General features: G+C 44.0%; 2 protein-coding genes and 1 long non-coding RNA gene across 3 annotated transcripts; all 3 read right to left on the bottom strand.

Moving 5' to 3' along the window:
• Nucleotides 1-1,214: 1,214 nt before the first annotated feature.
• Nucleotides 1,215-3,009, bottom strand: LOC114359334 (cytosol aminopeptidase). The gene has a single exon (XM_083287611.1). It carries the CDS (start codon nucleotides 2,920-2,922, stop codon nucleotides 1,309-1,311), a length of 1,614 nt encoding a protein of 537 aa, XP_083143737.1. The 5' UTR covers nucleotides 2,923-3,009; the 3' UTR covers nucleotides 1,215-1,308.
• Nucleotides 3,010-3,129: 120 nt separating this feature from the next.
• MnM (myomesin and myosin binding protein) lies at nucleotides 3,130-7,613 on the bottom strand. Its single transcript, XM_028313674.1, has 3 exons — nucleotides 7,492-7,613; nucleotides 5,819-7,234; nucleotides 3,130-4,761 (listed from the first exon to the last, which is right to left on the bottom strand). Exons 1-3 carry the CDS (start codon nucleotides 7,559-7,561, stop codon nucleotides 3,134-3,136), a joined length of 3,114 nt encoding a protein of 1,037 aa, XP_028169475.1. The 5' UTR covers nucleotides 7,562-7,613; the 3' UTR covers nucleotides 3,130-3,133.
• Nucleotides 7,614-8,657: 1,044 nt separating this feature from the next.
• Nucleotides 8,658-9,535, bottom strand: LOC114359342 (uncharacterized). The gene is made up of 2 exons (XR_003656425.1): nucleotides 9,431-9,535; nucleotides 8,658-8,840 (listed from the first exon to the last, which is right to left on the bottom strand). It is a non-coding gene; the product is annotated as an uncharacterized LOC114359342 (long non-coding RNA).
• Nucleotides 9,536-19,641: the final 10,106 nt, after the last annotated feature.

The following is a 19,641-nucleotide window of genomic DNA, read 5'->3' as shown; positions in this document are numbered from 1 at the left end:
ATTTTAAATGTAAGCCTAAATTCCTCCCACGCATTTCAATAATGCATTTACAAATTTTAATTACGACATTACAGCCCAAATTTGAGAGACCCCATTGTTTTAATGTTCGCTTTTGGATCTGATAAAAATTAATGTTATTTTTACAATTGGTTGGTGACATATCCAAATTGAAATGTTGACTGAGTTTATGAGCGTCCGACGCCCACGTAGTGCTATGTGTATCTAATCAATTAGACGTAAGTGATGCGTGCCATGTTACGTATTCTAATTTGCCATTTGTATAATTTCTTTAACCAAAAATGTTTTAGTCTTCAGTTGTAAAGTTAAGTTTAATTTGTAATTTACGTGCATTTATTAATTATAAGTATTCTAATTTGAAAGTAATTAAGTTAAATCACAAAATTCCTATTTTATATTTAAGTATCATTGTGACGTTTTTGTTTTAATATATTTTAAAATTTTATTAATAAAAAATTAGTGCCATTGTGTTTCTAGTTCTACATATTAATTATGGCATAGTCTTTATCTTAATAAACCACATATAATCGAGTTCGCGTTTCATTGCCACCGCGATTTCAGTCGCATCACCCGAGTCATGCCTGTTTAGGATATTCAATATCGAAATTATTTTGATGTGCGAGTGTGAGGATGAAGTCTGCAATAAGAAGGATGATTTACCTGAAGACGTACTTCAGGGTTTACATGGAGAGGAGGATAATGCGGTTTTTGTCGACGAAGTTCGCTTGAAGTTGAGGGAGCATTACAGGGAGCTGGCGGCGTGCGCGTCCGCGGTGGCCGGGATGGCGAAGGTAGTGGCCCCCGAGGCCCCCGGTGGGCTGGCCTGCGAGGCCCCCGAAGCCCCCGGGGGCCCCGCGGGGCGGGCCTGCGAGGCGCAGCGCCGCGCCGTGGCCGCCTGCTACCGCTGCCACCGCGGGGAGACGCTCTGCTGTGACGCGGCCGTGCAGCGCTTCGCCGCGTGTGTGCGATTACACAACGAAACATTTGTAAAGCGCCAGTTTGACGATCAAACTAAACGGAATTAATAATTATGTAACGAATAAATCAATGTTTGAATTGTTTCTGTTACAGTTTATCTCAATTAAATTTCTTTAGTATCTCTTTGATAGATACACTTTTCCAACTGGTTCGGAGTGTTTTTACAAAATTGTATCTGGAAATCGAAATAAAAACAGATTCTATGTTACAAGGTTTATTCGTTATTAACGTCAAAAATAAAAACTTCGAAAATTTGTCTCTTACAACAACGCGAATAGATAGGACAAAATGACGGCACATGTTAGTGAACGGTCACAGCTTCGAATCGGCGAGGAGCTGGTACATGAGCTCGATGACGGTGCGGGTGGGGCGGCCCGTCATGCCGCGCTGCAGGTAGGGGAAGTCCAGCCCCTTGGAGTAGGCCACGTTGTAGGTGTCGAGGTGCAGCCACTGGCTGTCGCACACGAACTGGCGCAGGAAGGCGGCGCAGTTGGGCGAGTCGCCGTACCGGTGGCGCGCCGCGTTGGCCACGTCCGCCGTCTCGCAGTTCCGCACGCGCTCCTCGTAGAAGCCCCACAGCGGCATGCGCCACACGCGGTCGCCCGTGTACCCGCTGGCCGCCTCCAGGTAGCGGAACAGCTCCTCCGAGTTGGAGTAGCAGCCGCACGCGGCGCCGCCCAGCGTGTGCAGCAGCTCCCGCGACATGGTGCCGATGTCGACGATCATGCGCGGCCAGTAGCCGCGCGCGTGCAGCAGGCTGTCGGCCACCAGCAGGCGGCCCTCGCGCGACGGCAGGCGGATGTGCACGGAGCGGCCGCCGGCGGTGCGCGCCACGTCGCCGAACTTGGGGCTGCCGCCGTTGGGCATGACCTCGCACAGCGGCAGGATGCCGCGCACGTTGACGGGCAGCCGCAGCCGCGCCGCCGCGCGCGTCACCGCCAGCACGCACGCCGCGCCCGCCATGTCGCCGCGCATGTGGCGCAGCTCGCGCGCCGGCTTCAGGTCCAGGCTGCCGCTGTCGAACGTCACGCCCTTGCCGATCAGCACCACGGGCCGCGCGCGCTCGCCCGCGCCGTAGTAGCTGATCTCCACGTACAGCGGCGGCTGCACCGACGACTTGCCCACGGCCACGAAGCCGCCCATCCCGTGCGCCGCCGCCCAGCCCTGCGTCCGCACCTCCACGTTGACGTCGATCTCGCACAGCAGGTCCACCGCTATCTTGGCGAACTCGGTCGGGTTCAGGCGGTTGGCGGGCATCTCCTGCAGGAACCGGGCCAGGTTCTGGGACTCCGCCTTCATCTTGCCGGTGTTCCAGCCGTCGACGTCGCAGTCCTCGTAGAGGTGCAGCAGCGACTTCGGGACGATGCGGCCGCGCTCCTGGGACCTGTACTCCTCGAACCGCCACACGGCCAGCGCGGCGCCCTCGGCCGCCGCCTCCGCGTTCCCGAACGACTCCACGTGAATGGAGGACGGCTCGAACTTCGCGAGCGCCCTGGCGCCGACGCCGGCCGCGACGCGGATGGCCTCCTTGCTCTCGTCCAGCTTCTCGACGGAGTTGTACCGCAGGCACTCGGTGCCGAGCCCGGCGACGGCGACGTAGCCGAAGTGCGGGTCGACGTCGTAGAACACGCGGCACTCGCCCAGGCGCGGCGCGGGCGCGAGCTTGAGCTGGCGCCACAGCTTGCCGCCGGCGCGGCGGTCGTAGGCCTGCGCGGCGGCCGTGAGCACGGCGGGCTCGCCGGCGCGCACGTTCTCGTTGAAGTACACGCCCAGCACGAGCCCGGTGTCGCGGCGCGCGCACGCCCGCGGGTCCACCACGCGCCGCGCGCGCGCCCCGCCCGTGCAGTCCGACAGCGGCACCCGGAACTGGGAGATGAACCGGGCGCACGCCGGGAACACGGAGAGAGTGGATCGGTAATCGAACATGTTAATTTTGTAAAAAAATAAATTTCCAAAAATTCAAACGACTCATCGGCGAGACGGCATCGCCAACTAGTTTTAGACAGCTTCACGTTTATTAGAACGAAATTTGTAATACATTAAACGTAACATTTTAATTAAATAAGTAAATCACATGATCACACAACATACAAGTTCACGATACGATCAGATTAACACAACATGTCTTTTGGAAAGGTCAAGAAGTTTTCTTCTTGAGCCAGCTGGGGGTGTAGCGCGCGACGAGGGCGGGCGCGTCGAACAGCAGCGTCTCCTGGAGCTGGCGGTAGATGATGAGCACGAGGAAGGGGATGGCGAGGCGCTCGTCCTTGAAGAAGTACACCCAGAAGGCGAGCAGCAGCAGGCACAAGTCGAGCGCGTAGTCCACGGCCGAGCGCACGGCCACGGCCGCCTGCTGCTCCAGCTCCTGGTAGTCGATGGGGATCACGACGGTCGCGCGCTCGGTCTTCTTCAGCACGATCTGCTGGGTGCCCTTCTTGGTCGCAGCTTCCTGCGGCGGCGAACTGTTGGCGATCGCTTTTCCTTTGTCGGGCTTCGGTTTTTCGATGCTATTCTGTGGCTTCACCCTGTTCACGGATCGGGTCTTGGCTTTTTCGGCGCTCTGTTGTGTCTTTACTTTGGCAGGTTTGGAGTTGGCTTTTTGCTTAGAGTTGACTTTGTTCGGAACCGCTAGCTGGTTGTCCGTCGTCTTGGCCGCAGCCGCCTTCTTAGTTTTGAGGGGTTTCTTCTCGTTAGGCGTTTTATCTTTCGAGTCGTGCTGCTGCTTCTCAGCCACACTTTTTAGATCCTCCGTGTTCAAATACAGAGGAGTGGCGGCTTTTTTATGACTACCGTACTCTTTGACGATATTTGTGTAGTAATCTATTACAGTTCTTCCCTCCTCGCTCACTTTGTCTTTGACGTTTTCTACTTTTTTGGGAGCGACCTGAGAATTGTTTTGAACGGGCGGTTCCGGCGGTTTGTCGGCTTCTTTGCTTTTATTAAGTATCTTCGGGAAAGGAAAGCTCTTTTGCACGGGCATTTTGGTGATCTTTTTGAATATCGTCATTTTTTCTTCCTTTTTGGGTTTTTCTTTTATTTCAGGTTTTTCCACTTCCTCGTGTTTAGCTATGCCATTATCAAGTTTTATGGTCGTGTTCGAGTCGGTGGATCCCGATTCCCTTCGTTTCAGAATGGGTTTCGGGACGAAATTAGGGTCGGGAAGAGGCAGCGGCTTGAGAACCTCTCTCTCCGACTCCTCCTCCTCGAGCTCCTCCTCGGCCTCCTTGACGGGCGAGGGCCGCGCCAGCTTGTCGCGCGGGTGGTAGGTGTCCTCGTCGTCCGGGCTGCGGCGGCGCTCGTCGCCGTCCAGGCTGCCGTCCTCCTCGTCGGAGTAGTCGCCGTCCGTGGAGACGGTGCTGGCCGTGTAGTCCTCGTCGAACGACATGTGCTGCCACTTGCCGTCCGACGCCTCGGAGTCGTGCGACGCCTGCTCGACCACCGCCCTGCCCGTGCTGTCCACGGAGTCCCGTTTGATGACGATTTCGGGCGGTTTGAAGGTTTCCGGCGGCCGGGCCGGCCGCTCGGGGCTAGTGTTGTGCGGAATGTCGGTGTGCGCGCGTGTGTCGTGCCGCTGCTGCTCCTGCAGCGCCACGGCGCGGTAGAAGCGGGCCATGGCGCGCTCGTGCAGCAGCTCGGTGGAGCTGACGGCGGCGCGCAGCGCGCGGAAGGGCAGCACGCAGCGCGCGCTGAGCTCGGGCGCGCTGAGCGACAGCGGCGGCGGCGACAGCGCGTCCTCCAGCTCCAGTTGGAACGACTTTCGCTTTTCTGGAAAATTATATCTTTACCGTTACTTCGTGATTTACGGTGTCATTTATCACAGGCATGGAAAATGCTATAAGGAACAGCTTGGGTACTCGTGCAATAGAATATTTCGCAGATTCATACGTAACAATAGAAACCCGTACGGTACATTTTATAAGAATTGAAATAGTCATGTCAGTTTTGTACACTTCATTAGCTCGAAAAGTAGTCTTTAATGTATTTTTACTGGCATCACAATATGCGGTGAAGCGCCAGGCAGGCAGCCTCTGTTATATTTGTTTGCATGTGTTCCGGGAGTCGAACCCGTGACCTTTGGCATAACACACCAGCCGACGTCCGACGATTTAGTTGCCAAGTTCATTGAACTCGCTGAAAGACGCAGTTAGCTGGGTGAACATTTTTCAGTTTATTGTGAAAATGTTTGTATTGGGTTAATTCGCTAAAGGCGATATAGTGGTGATTTCGCAGAAGCGCTATCGAGGTTAGAGCACGCTGCGCGAGCGCACGTGCGTGTATTTATAGGCCAGAATGCGCCGTCTTCACGCCGTTACTATCTGGCCCTATCTTATGGATATTTTCAGTCTTCCGTATATAATTATAGCCGGAAATAAATGACAACCGAACCCAAAGATTTGACAAATTCCAAACGCGTAGCTGTCTGTGAAACGTTCTGTTCAATGTCCTGTGACGTAGATTCTTAGGCATTTCCAATTTTGTGCGAAGTGTTTTAGTAAACAATAATAAACATTCGCTGAGCTCAAACATGTGCATTGAATAAAATAGGTTTATCAGGTTGCAAAACGACATTCGCTTAGTATTCGGGATCATCACTTAAGTATTGCCATTAGTCACACGACACTTTCGGGATGAATTTCTTTACAAATTAATCACTCCAAAGAAGACTTATTGATTGAGAATTTGAGATTTTTCATTCATGTTAACCTCAAACAATTCGTCATCATTTGAGAGCCATTTACGGGACAAGTTCATACAGGAAGTAGGTAAACCGACAGTAGTTTAGTACAGGCTTCATTTTCCAAAAAATTTAGAAGATGCTTACCAGCTTTATCAGTCGTATTGTTGTCAGGGTACAGAACGAGCATGAATTCGTCTTTTTGGGTGTCTCTGGTCGGCTCCGCGGAGGAGGCGCGCGCGGCGCGCTGCGGCGGCGGCTCGGCGGCCAGGCGCTTGCGGCGCGGCATCGGCGACACCTTCGCCTCCACGCCGTCCTCCTTCTTCAGCACGTCGCTGATGATCCTGGACTCCACCTCCAGGAACTCCATGTCCACCGAGCGGCCGGGAATGCGCACCGGCGCGGACTCGGCGCTCGGCGCGCTCATGCCGTACGGGCTCTCCGCCTTCACGCGGAAGCGGTACTCGCTGCCCTCGATGAGGTCGAAGAGCGTCACGCTCGTCTTGCGGCTCGTGGTGGCCTTGAGCCACACGTTCCAGCCGTTGCGGTAGTACTCCACCACGTAGTTGCCGATGCGACAGCCGCCGTCGTCCTCCGGCGGCTCCCAGTCCAGCGTCACGGACTTGTCGACCTGCCTGGTGACGGACACCCTCCGCGGCGGGTCGGGCGGCGCCGTTATGGTCACCAGGAAGGCGGCCGTGTCCTCCCCGATGTTGTTTCTGGCGTGTATTTGGTACTCCCCTCGGTCGCTCCTGCGAGCTGAGTGGATTTTAAGCATCGAAAACTTGGGCGTGTTCGAAATTTCGACGCGTTCGTTCCCAGTGATTATCTGGCCGTCGTGCCGCCATTCGACCGTCGGCGTCGGCTTGCCGACTATCGTCGTCTTGAGGAACACCGTTTCGTTTATCTCGTAGAGGACGCCGTCCTCGTACTGGCGCGGGTAGCGCAGCTTGGGCGCCGCCACCAGCGACAGGCGCGCCTTGGTGACGGCGTGGCCGGCGCGGTTGGTCGCCGTGCACTTGACCTCGCCCTCGTCGCTCGACAACGTCTGATGGAACACGAGCACACTGGACGAGTCGGTTGTGGTGATCGCAGTCCGCCGGCTGCTGAAGATTTCGTAGTCGTCCTTGAACCAGGCGATAGTGGGCGTCGGCGTCCCGGAGAAAGTGACGCGGAATTCGGTTTTATCATTTTCAAGGACGGTCACGTCCTCGAGGTGCTGCAGGAAGACCGGCGCCTCCTGCACGCCGCGCTCGAAGCTGACGGTCAGCACGTCGGAGAGCTCGCTGTAGTCGGAGCGGCCGACGGCGTTGAGCGCGGCCACGCGGAACTGGTAGCGGTGCGGCGGCTCCAGGCCCGACAGCACCAGCTCGGGCCGCAGCACGACGGGCGGCGAGGTGCGGATCCAGTCGTGCGAGCCCAGGCGGTTGCACTCCACCTGGTAGCCGTGCAGCGGCGCGCCGCCGTCGTGCACCGGCGGGGCCCATCGCAGCGTGATCGCGTTCGGCTCGTCGTCCGACAAGATCGGGATGATGTCGGGCTTCCCCGGCACCGCGGGCCGACCTGGAATAACATACGGTCATCGTTTAGTAGCACCGTTGTGCCCCTCGGCGTCTGGATGGGAGTCATTTGGCATAAAACTCCTTACAAAATTAGACGCGTAATTATCGTTACATGAACGCGACTGGTCTTACGATTTGTTTTGTTGTGCCACGCTTTAGGAATCGTGGAGCGCGCAGTGTTTTTAAAAATAGCTCGGAGGACGGGGGCCGGGCGTGCTTGCGGCGCGCGCTCGGCGCGGCTGGTGGAGCGAGGGTTACCTGCGGACTTCCAGTGGACGTTCTTGCGGGGCTTGAGGGTGGCGTGCGAGGCGGAGTGTTGGTTGCCCATGGCGGCGGCGACGCGCGCCCGCACACTGAGCGCCGGCCGCGCCCCGCGCCCCGCGCCGCCGCCCGCCCCCCGCGCTGGGAATAACTCGCCGCGCCGCGCCCGCGCACCTCCCGATCCGATTGATCGATAGGATTTCGATTACCATCGTCTATCGGAGGCGACCTTTGGCACACGCATTGTTGATGATCATATTTATTGTTGACGCATCTGCCAAATGCGACTTTGATCGATTTATTATGTTAGGTGTTAGCGTTCGTACAAGGTAGCTGTTAATTACCGTAACAGACGATTGAGTAACCGACAAAGTATGTTCAAATTATGATGGAAACATTGCTGTATTTTATTGCATGTTTTAGATATTACAGTGCAATACAAAAATAGTTTTTCCGGACCTGTTGACTACTAACGCCATCTACCATGTACAAAAGGAACTACCGTACGAATTTTGGCATCATGCACGGAGTTGTGGTTTGAGTCTGAGGCTTACTGTAGTCGCTTTTACTAGCATTAAACATTATCACAGTTTCAGTTGAAAATCACAGATGTCATTAGTGCTCTCTTTGTGCGTCTCGTTTATCTCAAGAAACAGAGTCAATCCAAACAAAAAACCATTAATTAACAAAATAGATGGCGCAGATTTTTTATTTTTTTTTGTTCCGCAGTGATAATTATCTGATAATAGGTATGATGACTGGGTAATGAAATCGAAATTCTATTTAGTCCGTCAGACAGATAAAAATTAATTAGGACCGTTATTTTTTATTTTTTTTCATAATCGAATAATTACAGTAAAATACAGTATTATATTGAGTTGAAATGTCACGTGACGTCACTTCAATAGCATCATCATCAGGTCTACTTTGTTGGGGTAGTCGTTTTTGCAGTATTTCCACTCGCTTTTTCCACCGATTACAGGCCTGTCTTAAATTCTTATTTCGTCGTTTTAATTGAGTATTTTCTTCAGTAAGCTTTTGTAGTCTCTCCTTTAGGATTGTTGTATTATCTTTTGCATTTTTTCTTACTTCTAATGTTTTGTTTTGTTTTGTCGTAGAGTAGGCCTTTTTCTTTCTTTCTTCTGCTCTTTTAGCATTGGCTTGTCTCCACTTTGCACGTAGCTCTTGTTTTTCTTCTTCTGTAAGAATTGCTTTTTTCGTTTTGATATTTTCTTTAACTTTTTCCAAATGTTTGACACGGATTTCCTCATATTTACTTGGTTTATCCTTTTTAAGTCGTTCTCTGTAAGCTTTTTGCCTTTCGGCATTGGTTTTTGGCGGCATTCCTAAAAAAAACAAAAGAAGTAATGCAGTTGTGCAGTTTTAAATAATCACCAACAAGTATTTGCCATCTCTACAGAAGTGTCATTAGCAAGAGTTAAGTATTTGTAATAATCGGTATAATTATATTCTCAAGCGAATTGAAACAGTCACGAGGCTTGTTAACCGACTTCAAAAATGAGGAAGTTCTATTGAGAACTTCCTCCTTTTTTTAAGCATATTTTATGTAAGTATCTAATATCAGGGGTAAAAAGCTGTTAAGTCACATAAAAACATAATCTAAATTATATGATTATTTTTTGCTGGTGGCACTTCTGTAAAGCAGATATTATATCCAATCCTTTTGTTATTGACGCACTATATTTTTTTAAATAAATTAAGTAGTGAATATTACTATGCTTAGTCAGTATGCACTCAGCATTATGTTGTACTTTTTCGTTACGTAACGAAATTCGTAAAAAACGTTACGAAATATTAGACAAAATGAGGTTAAATAAAGTGTTTTTTTGTTATAAAAGCTGTTAACAGCAAATATAAAAGCTTAATAAATGTTCGTACCATACGTATTACAAAAAATGGGTTAATGAAGACTTACCGTTCTATGAAAAATTGCTGAATTTACTTCCTGTCTCGAAAAAGTAATCCCTTTGTGGAACACACACGTTTTCACTGATTTTCGCGATAGATGTAATGGCGGAGACGTCAGACCAACAGCCATTCAGCGTGTAGCTAGTGTTGTCCGTGTAAAAAAATTACGGAATCGTTCAGAAATCATGGGAAAGTAGAAATAAATAGTAAATGAGAGCGACTCATTTTGTTTTTTCTTGCTTTAAATTGCCAATTCGTTATGACACACCGTAGAAAATCAATTTGATACAGAAACTGCGATTACAGTAGAACGATAATACAAAGTACAATTTTAGTTACCTACGTATAGCATTTTAAGAAACAAAAACACATGAAAAAGGTGGATGACTAACAGGTTTTTGTATGGAAGGTAAAAAAGGACTATTTTTAAAATATCTAAATATTTGGTAATAAGTAGGATTATAGCTATAATTCTTCGTTATCTTAAAGATTAATATTCATCCTTCAAAATTGTGTTTTTTTTTAAATAAAACTTTTGGACTGTTACAAAGCACACTTTTTTTTCAAAGATATACTTACCTACATTTATTTTGAGAAATACTCAGGTACAAATACAAGCAATTCGAGCCATCTATAATAAAACATCCGGATCTCGGAAGCCTCCGTACAAGCCTTCTGGTTTTCTGAACCTGGAACTGTAGGGACGAGCTTCGCTCCAAACTAAAGAAACTGCAATCGTGTCAAAGTTAGCCTAGGCGCAGACCCTTTTTTGTTGGCCGATAGTTTAGTCGGGCAGTCAATCATTATGAATAGGTATGACGTACGAAAGTGCGCACACTACACCGAGTTATCGACCGATTCTTCATATAAATTAAAATTGGTCCCAGCTAAGTATCGACCAACCAAAAGTCGGTGGTTTGCTCCTAGGCTTGAAGGGACTCTTGTAATGTAGAACACCCACAGAATTTTCTGATCTACAGTAGGTGGAATTACGCATCGCATCGTAAAACCATTTGGTATCCACTCCATGAGCACGGCCCTCTGAACTGATGGAAGGGTGTCTTGGCGGTGACACGAGCCAGCTGTTGTATTGAAATAAACGAAGCTGATTCAACAATTTAACGCCCATTTCCCATATTCAATTCTTGTTCAAATCCGGATTTCAACTATCAAATATCCACAATTTTCGATGCGTTTACACTTTTATATTGTTTAAATAGTCTTAGACAATATGAAAATGTAAAAACATCGAAAACCGCACATATTTTGACCAAAAAAATATTATTGAAATGAACTTTGACAGTTGACGGATGGATTTGGATTAGGATTGATATGCCTTCTACACTACTGACATAGTTACAGTCAATAATGTTATCAGTCTTACTACGCTCTTACATTGTATTAGACGATATTTAATTAGTAAGTTTTATATGTTGAGGTAAACATATTTTGCAAATCGTATAGTTAAATAAATTCGTTTTAATTAAAAGTATTAATGTAGTAATGATGTAAGCATGTAGTCTAGTGCTTATTTTCCAACGAAGTAATATCAGTAATATTTCTAAAAGCATAATACTCGTAATGGTAGGATTAAGCTTAATAGATTCGATGACAACAGCGTTGCCTGCATGTTACGTAAAAAATAAGCTCCATTTTAATGCGATAAAAAGTCCATTGAAAATATTAATCCCCTTGTAGTCGCCATCGCTTTTCAATTTACACGAATTCCCGGTAGCTGGCCATCACAAATAATTACTTTAATCTTTTAGAAGCGTGGATTTATTTAAATACCTACTTTTTTATCAAAGTAGGATATTGAATCGGAAAATAGTGTCGAGTCGAGATATTAGGTATCTACTTAGTTATTATCATTTATATGTATCTCTAAACCGCTTACATGAATAATAATCACTCATTATTTAGCAATGATTTTTTTCATAATAAAAATGTACCCACCAAAGTAAGAAGTTCACGAAGTGGGACGATGGAATATTATTTACCAAAAAAGATATCTGCATCTTCTGCAAGTTGTCTAGTTATTCTTTTATTAAATCCGGCGACAGAAATTGCTTGGTCTTTTCTCATTAACTAACGAGAAGCTGGCAAAAGCGTTAAGAGAAAAGCCAGTCAGCGGTCTGTAGAATTGAGGCGGGTCGATAACTAGAAAAGAAGTGTAATGATCTTGCAAATAAGATTTCAAATCCCTGTTTTATTAAATGTAATAAAATATTCAATCAAAATAATCTCAGTAGCAATAGTAAAAGAATAAGTGTAGTAGCGTGCAGCTCGCGTGCACCGCCCGCCCTACATCGCGCTGGAGCCGCGCCAGCGCATTCCGCCCGCCCAAGGTGACATTGCGCACGCGAAGCGGCAAACTCAACCTTACTCTGTACAATATTCAGTCTAAAATCCACGTTACTTCGTTGCTGACAGTTGACGGATCGACGCCGGACGATAAGGTCCAAAAGACAAAAGTTCCGATTTCGAAATCAGATTAATTAGTTCCGGATTAATTTGTCTCAATTAATATTCTTTCGAAGGAGGAACTATAATTTTTAGATGGGCATTTGGTAAAACATTAATAAAAATCTGCTCTGAAAAATAAGAAGCTTAACTCTTCCTTCTTCAAAGAGGGTTTGAGTAAAGCAATAAGAGCAAAATGAAAGAGCACCCAGCTTCGCTTCAGCGCAACTAATTAAAAGTGTTATTTTATTTTGGCGTGTCCACCGCAGTGTCATCGCTTCTCCAAAGTTTGTTTCCCGTGGACCGCTGGCCAAGCCTGGTGGGCTTTAATTTGGCGTAAGCCAGCATTCCTGGTGGATTTTGCAACATTTTCGGCAACAGATCGTTATTGTTGGTCCGAGTTTAGTGTGGGACAGGTTACTAACGAATATTATAATATAGAACAGCTAAAGAAAAAAATGGAACCGAGAAACACTTTTTACGTCAGAATAATATAGACGTAGGTATAATTGTTATCATCTCATTAAAATATAATCCAATAAATGAAATAGAACTTTATTAATCTAGACAAGTATTCGAAGCTGTGCCAAATCAACCTTAATGTGAATTCGAATCGCGCTCATCTCAATTTTGCAATTAGCACATAGTTTCATACGGAAACATTCGCTAGATTCCACATTGGAACAGCAAATGGAATTCGTGCCATTCCTAATTCAGACTTCATTGCGGAGTTTTGCTGGTATGATGCGCCGAAATGCACAGCGTTTCAATTAATTTACTAATTTTCGAGTAACTAGCAGGTATTTCACAAATTGGCCCGTTCCGAAAATTGCTGAGCATTGCATTCTGTTTCCGAACTGCGCAGCGCCGCATCATGGCCGCATGTTCCCCACATCGCCTCATATTCTCATTTCAAACTTGCCAAAGTAAGGCTGAGACTACACCTTGGGCGAAATAGTTCCATTTCGCAAAATACTGAAATAGTATATGTATAAAAATACTGAATTAGTACATAAATAAAATGACCAATGCCATAATATTACCTAGAATACTACATTATATAAATAAATAAATTCTTTATTGAATAACTTATTGACAGTTTCAAAATTCATGAATATTGTAATGTAAATGTTTTTGATAAATACAAATAAGTATCTACCGCACTATGGTGGACTAGGGCTAAATCACATGCAAGCAAACAGGCGCGTACACAGCGAAGTCACAGGAAGGTTTCGAATATTCCCGGGATGATACGCCGAAATGAACGTGGGATTGCGGGAGTCATTACCGCCGCAGCTAATTGCGAATCCTGGATTGCATCCATTGACGAACTCGCGGCGAGTCGCTAATGGACTACCGCGAGCCAGCACAGCGGTACACAGTAGACTCGCGCATTTATTTTAAAAAATATGCGGCTATTTCTCATCTGAAGCACAGTAAAAAGTTAAACGAGACTATTCCCACCGCTGCAACTGCTGTGTAGCCAGGACCAGTGAAGGTCAAGTTTGTCCCGGGGAACGTTAAACTGTCATTGGACTCGCAACGAAATTAATCAGAAGAAAGTAAAAAAAGTTAGTGGTAAGTATCTACAGTGTATGTACCTACTGTGTTCATTATACTGCGTGAGGGAGGGTTTGAGTTCAACGTGGTGATTGGTCTACCTACGGAACCCGTGTCGAGGAAGTATTTAATTAGTTTTATTTTATGAAAACGACTCTACCTTTACCTTAGTATACTAAGGAAATGATAGAACAATAAACATTTTGTGTTTATGGTAATTATTCTCAAGGAGATGCTACCGGTGCGGCCTACGCTGTGGTGGTGGGACGCCATGGAGGCCGCTTTGGCAATTGGATAATTAGATAAGTGAATCCGCTCACCGAGTGCAGAAAATGTTTATCCACGCCACTCGCTCGGATCTGATTTATGTGTTGGTTTGTGATTAAGAGTGTAGACGATTTTATTTTTGCGGTAATGAGCCTGCGATAAACGGGGCGATAATATAATAAATAATATGCCGATGAAAGTAGTTGTTTTCAAAGTTTGATATGGAAATTTACCTGTAAAGGGTTACTAATGTTACATTTTCGTAGGTAATCCTTTTCTGGGAGTTATCGGAGAAAGGTGAATTTTTCCAATTCCCGAAATAATCGCTCTGTCTAAGAGCTGTGTGAGTTCTATAAACCAATATAAGTAAGTCTTTAGACAGATACTTCTTGTTGTCTCTGAATGTTGAATTTTCTGGCACGCGCGGGGCCATCGCGGTGCACTGTGATTCGTGTAGAACAAGCTAGCTGGACAAAAGTCATTGTTGAATTTCTGATTATCGTTTATAAAAAACGATAAACAACATCCCAGACATTAAGGATTCCACAATTTTTTACTTTGTTAATTACCTAGTCGTGAGTAATTAACAGGGTAAGTGAGGATATGAGGATAGTGTAATTTTTAATTCCTAATTTTGCTCGACTTTCGACAACACCTGACATTATTTTTTACTATGGTGACCAAATATTTGTGTGATGGATTTTGAAGATAAGGGTAAGTACTTTTTATTTTCTGTACAATAAGGTGCATAATAATGCACATAGTTTTAAAAAGTATGGCGAAATGTTGACCTTTATATTTTTCTCAAAATTTTATGTTTGGAAGACTAGAAGTTGTATGCCCCCACTTGACCCCAGTCTGGAATTTATATATATTGTAGCTGTAACCCTCTAGTATTCAAATATACCAGTTTCAGTTTGCACACTTTTGCACAACAATTTTATTTTTTCAGATTAATAAAAAATCAAGTTTTTTGATTAATGATTAAAACATTGAAAAAGTGACCAGAATAGCATGATTTTTAATTTATATTCTCAAAATGTGATGTATTGGGATCACGAAAATTCGCTGAGAGAGTTGAAGAATAGCATCAGTCGCATTTCAATTTCATTTCAATGGACGAAATACGGCAAAACAGGGAACGCTTCATGAAAAACAAAACTGAGTGGATTCCCGGAGCCATAGTGTTACATGTTTCTGTTCATAAAGTTCAGTCTTCCACGTCGAAAGATTCTACACCTGGACGACCACTCAAGGAGTTCGACGAGTCCAGCAAAAAGACGAAAAGAAGAAGACTTTTAGACCTCATTTCCTCAAGAAGTACTTGAGAACTGATATTGGCTGCTGAAGCTGCAGCGCAAATGTCTTCTGGCCACAGCAACTTGGCAAGTCATTAATGTTGTCCCAGTCTACCCACTAAATTAAAAAAAAACTGAGATTCTTTGTTCCATATAAATCGCAAAAATGTTTATATCGAAAAATTGATTTTCATTAAATTCTCCATAAAAAACGGGATTTTCATACTTTAACACCTAATACATCATAAGACCAATTATTATTATACTGTAAAGTTAGTTTCTTCCTTCCTTTTTAGTCTGTTTCTCTTGATTTTAGGAAATAAATATTTTATTACAAAAAAATTTTTTTTTTCAAACCTAACTATAATAATTATAATAACAAGCCTAATTAATCTTAAATTGCACAAAAAAGTAAGTAATGCGTGTATTAAACCCATTAAAGTAAAAAAATAATATTGTCCAGCTAGCTTGTTCTACTCGAATCACTGTGCGGTGGTCTGACTTTGCCATAAGTACACAAGAAACACCAGGGGCTGTCAATACTTAGTCACCGTTCGCGTTGTGCAGCTTGACAAGATCGGAGACATGCATGCATTTTTTGATGTCGCTAAAAACTCATTACACCCTTAGGCACTAACTGGTAATATGCCCGATAGACGCAAAATTTATCTTTTAAAGTTAACTTTGCTTCTTAATTTAGAACTAATATCAAAGAAAGACAATGTCCAATTAATTAAAATTTAAAAAACGAGGGTTTTAAGCGAAGTAGATGAGGAAAATGGGAGGTAAGGTAGGTTTTTCTAATCTTTCTACTTTGTGTATCCTATTCGCCTTTTAAAGGCTACTTAGCTCAGAGGTTTGCATCGTTCAATTTGCCAAGGAAATAAGACCCTTGTTAGTTTGCACGCTAATTGGCTGAAGTCGGAACCAAGCTCGAACTAATTAGCTGAGGAACAGATAGATGCTTTTTAATAAAGTATCGATTGGAACCACAGCCGAGTAAGAGCCAGTAAGCTTTCGTCTTACTTTTCATTAACTAGCATTGAAAGAAAGAAAGAAAGAAAAGAATTTATTCGATGCAAGTACACAGCAAGATAACAACTAAAACTAGACAACAGAACGGGTACAAGCACCAAAATGGCATCAGCTCAGTATACGCCGTGACGGCAGAGAGCGCGTCACGACCACTGGTATTCTGCGGATGCCAGAACTGACTAATGCTACTTGAACTGACTAATTATATCTGAGGGTGATTTGTCAAGAGCTGCTACGGACTCTACGCAGTTTTTGACCACAATTGACCATTTACGGAGAGACATGGTCGCCTTAATGTTGATCAAGCTCCTTAAATAAATATTAAAAATAGAAAAAAAACTATTGACGGCGACCTCAGTAAGTACTCTCTTACTGAGGATTTTGTAACGCATTTGATTTTTAGGCAAAATAAAACAGATTGTCGGAAGGACACCGTATATAGGTACGTTGAGGAAATTAAAGCACATCGAGAGACTTCTGCCTTACGATCTATTGCTGTTACTATGATATTAATTAATCGGGAATCAAACGACAAGATGCCTGCACCGGCGACAGTGGCATTAATTATTAAGCCCATTATATCTCCGGCCGGTGTGCGGAGAGGATCGACCTGCAAATACTATTGATGTAGCGGGCATAATTTAATCGGCTTACGCGGGACTAAAGAAAAACAGAAGGACCGAGTCATACAGTTCTTATTATACAGGAATATACGTCACCGATTTCAAATAATTACTTATAACTTTTATGGAAGTTATACATTTTCTACCTAATTTATATTCTTAGGATAAAAAACCCGTATTAGTATAATTAAAGTAACATAATTTGAAGAAATGTTTATCAATGATTACATAGTGCGTAGATCATTACATTCATGAGGCGAGCGAGGCTGAGATAAGGATTAAATATAAATAGCAATAAATAATACACGTCAACGAGTTCAGTCTCACGCTCACAGCTGGGCAATTAAATCAAGTTACTGACACAGTAGCTAAGAATAGTGATCGCGGCAGCTGTGCCTGAGCCCGCAACAGGTAATTAAATCAGGAAACGAATGGCAACACATTTGAGACTAATGTAATTAATATAATAATTACAATTTATTACTCTTACCTAAGCGGTGTCTAATAACGAATAAATCAGTTTCTCGTAGTATTGAAGCCACCGCTTCATCTTTCCGAGACGAGTTTCATCAAACAACAAAAATGATAAGTCATGCAGTTCAAAGTGCAGTAAAAAATATGTCATGCAGATTAAGTACGAGTGCACCCGTGCTATTTCCTCGCCAGGCATACAGGTCCTGTAGTATCGTAAAACTGTATACAGGGTGGAAACGATAAGTGATCTCACTCGATTATTTCTAAACTATACAAGATATCGAAAAACTGATTACTGATCCTGAAAGTGCTTCACGAGCTCTTTCAAACGATATCAGTAATAGGTTACACAATTAACTGGATCTATCCGAAAATTCAATGTTTTCAGCCTCCATACTAAATGTATGCCACTATGCCAGCCACATAATATTAGAAGTGTTATTTTTTTATTTTAAATAATAAACACTTAAAATTAACTCGTAAATTGCATTCTTATTTAAAATTATTCATGGAAAACATTGGTTTTAAGCTTTACTTGCTNTGTTAATTTTTTTATTTTAAATAATAAACACTTAAAATTAACTCGTAAATTGCATTCTTATTTAAAATTATTCATGGAAAACATTGGTTTTAAGCTTTACTTGCTATAATATTATCGAGACATGAGTGCCATGACTGTGGCAGTACTAAATGTATGGAAGCTGGAAACATTGAATTTTCGGATAGATCCAGTTTATTTTAGAACTTATTATTAATGGTACCGTTGGATAAAGCTCGTGAAGCACTTTCAGGATCAGTAACCAGTTTTTGGATATCTTGTATAGTTTTTAATAAACTGGTTTTAACTACTAAATGTATGGAGACTGGAAACATTGAATTTTCAGATAGATCCAGTTTATTTTGTAAACTATTATTGATACCGTTGGATAGAGCTCGTGAAGCACTTTCAGGATCAGTAACCATTTATTGGATATCTTGTATAGTTTAGAAATAATCGAGTGAGATCACTTATCGTTTCCACCCTGTATATCCTTAAAAGTGATGGCCTTCACACTTTAAAAACTCATAAAACTCATTTACTTTTGCAAGTAGGCTTTTAAAAAGCACTTTTACACGTCCCAGTATTAACCCTACCACTGTTTCGGGACAAGAAATGGGCCAGTGCTGATAAGAAGCAGCGCAAGAAAGTAAGCCACTATTGTCAGCCTCTTTTTCAAGGGTTTACAGTCTCAGTCAAGCTTTCTTCTTTAGACTTCTTTAGACTAGCCCTTCACAAAGATGTCAATCTAATAAAATAAGTGTAGGCATCGCACTATGCATGCACTTCTGCGCGTGTTTATTCAGTGCAGCGCGCTAATCATCATACTATTCATTAATTTGGCATCGGACATCGCTACGTGCGTATAATGGCTGCCATTACGCCGGGAATTGCTTGTCCCTAATTGCGTTTTGTGGACGACAAAGCGAATGCTGATGAGCTTCAACATACAAATTAATCATGTTAATTATTATGACAAAAAGATAATTTTCAAGATTCTATGCAAATACAAGAGTTTTCTTGAGACGTTTTATAATATCACTTATTTAATAACCATCTTTTATCCTACTATCTACTATATAAAAATAAGTCCGGTTTTCCTCCCTGACGCTATAACTCCAGAACGCTCGAACCGATTTCCACGGTTTTGCATTCGTTGGAAAGGTCTCGGGCTCCGTAAGGTTTATAGCAAAGAAAATTCAGGAAAATTTTCAACAGAACAGCGGGAAGGGGGTAAAACGGGATCCACGCGTACGAAGTCGCGGGCGGCCGCTAGTAATATTATAAATGCGAAAGTTTGGATGTCTGGATGTTTGTTAGGTACTCTTTCACGCAAAAATTACTGAACGGATTTTGTTGAAACCTTACAGTATTATTGTTTATAACCCAGAATAACATATACTTAGGCTATAATTTATGACGATCTGTGACAAACTTTTCACGCAGGTGAAGCCGCGGGCAAAAGCTTTTACCATATTTAAAAAAATCTAAAGACATTGACTTAGTTAAAATTTAAATTCTTTTTAAAATTTAAATATGGACGATGCCTAAGGAATGGAATGCCATACCTTAGCACAATTTAAAGAAAATAAAACTAAAATACCTTTCATTATTTTACTTTTAACTAATAATCTTAAGTATTTTCAAGAATTGATTTCGTCTATTTTTGAAGTAGTTGGCAAGCGAATTTCTGAATTGAAGGGGTCTGGACTCTGGAGCGGGCTCTAAGGAAGGTAGGCGACTGTGGACGAAGCCAGTAATGGAGTGGTGGCACTAAGGGGCTTGGAACAGTTTGAGAGCATCTACCCGTTTATCCAATTATGTTGTGCAGTCTCGTACCTATTGGACGGCATCGCATAGCTCCTTGAGGCGGCGAACAGGAGTTTACTTCAGCTCCTAACAGAAAAACTGACACTAAATTGTACAAACAACAATTACTTGGCCCACTTTCAACTTACGA

The sequence above is a fragment of the Ostrinia furnacalis genome, unplaced genomic scaffold (genome assembly GCF_004193835.3).
Source record: "Ostrinia furnacalis isolate ACB-3 unplaced genomic scaffold, ASM419383v2 OfSCF4318, whole genome shotgun sequence".
Taxonomy (NCBI): Eukaryota; Metazoa; Arthropoda; class Insecta; order Lepidoptera; family Crambidae; genus Ostrinia; species Ostrinia furnacalis.
The sequence above is the reverse complement of the archived record's forward strand: the minus strand, read 5'-3'. Positions and strand labels throughout refer to the sequence as shown.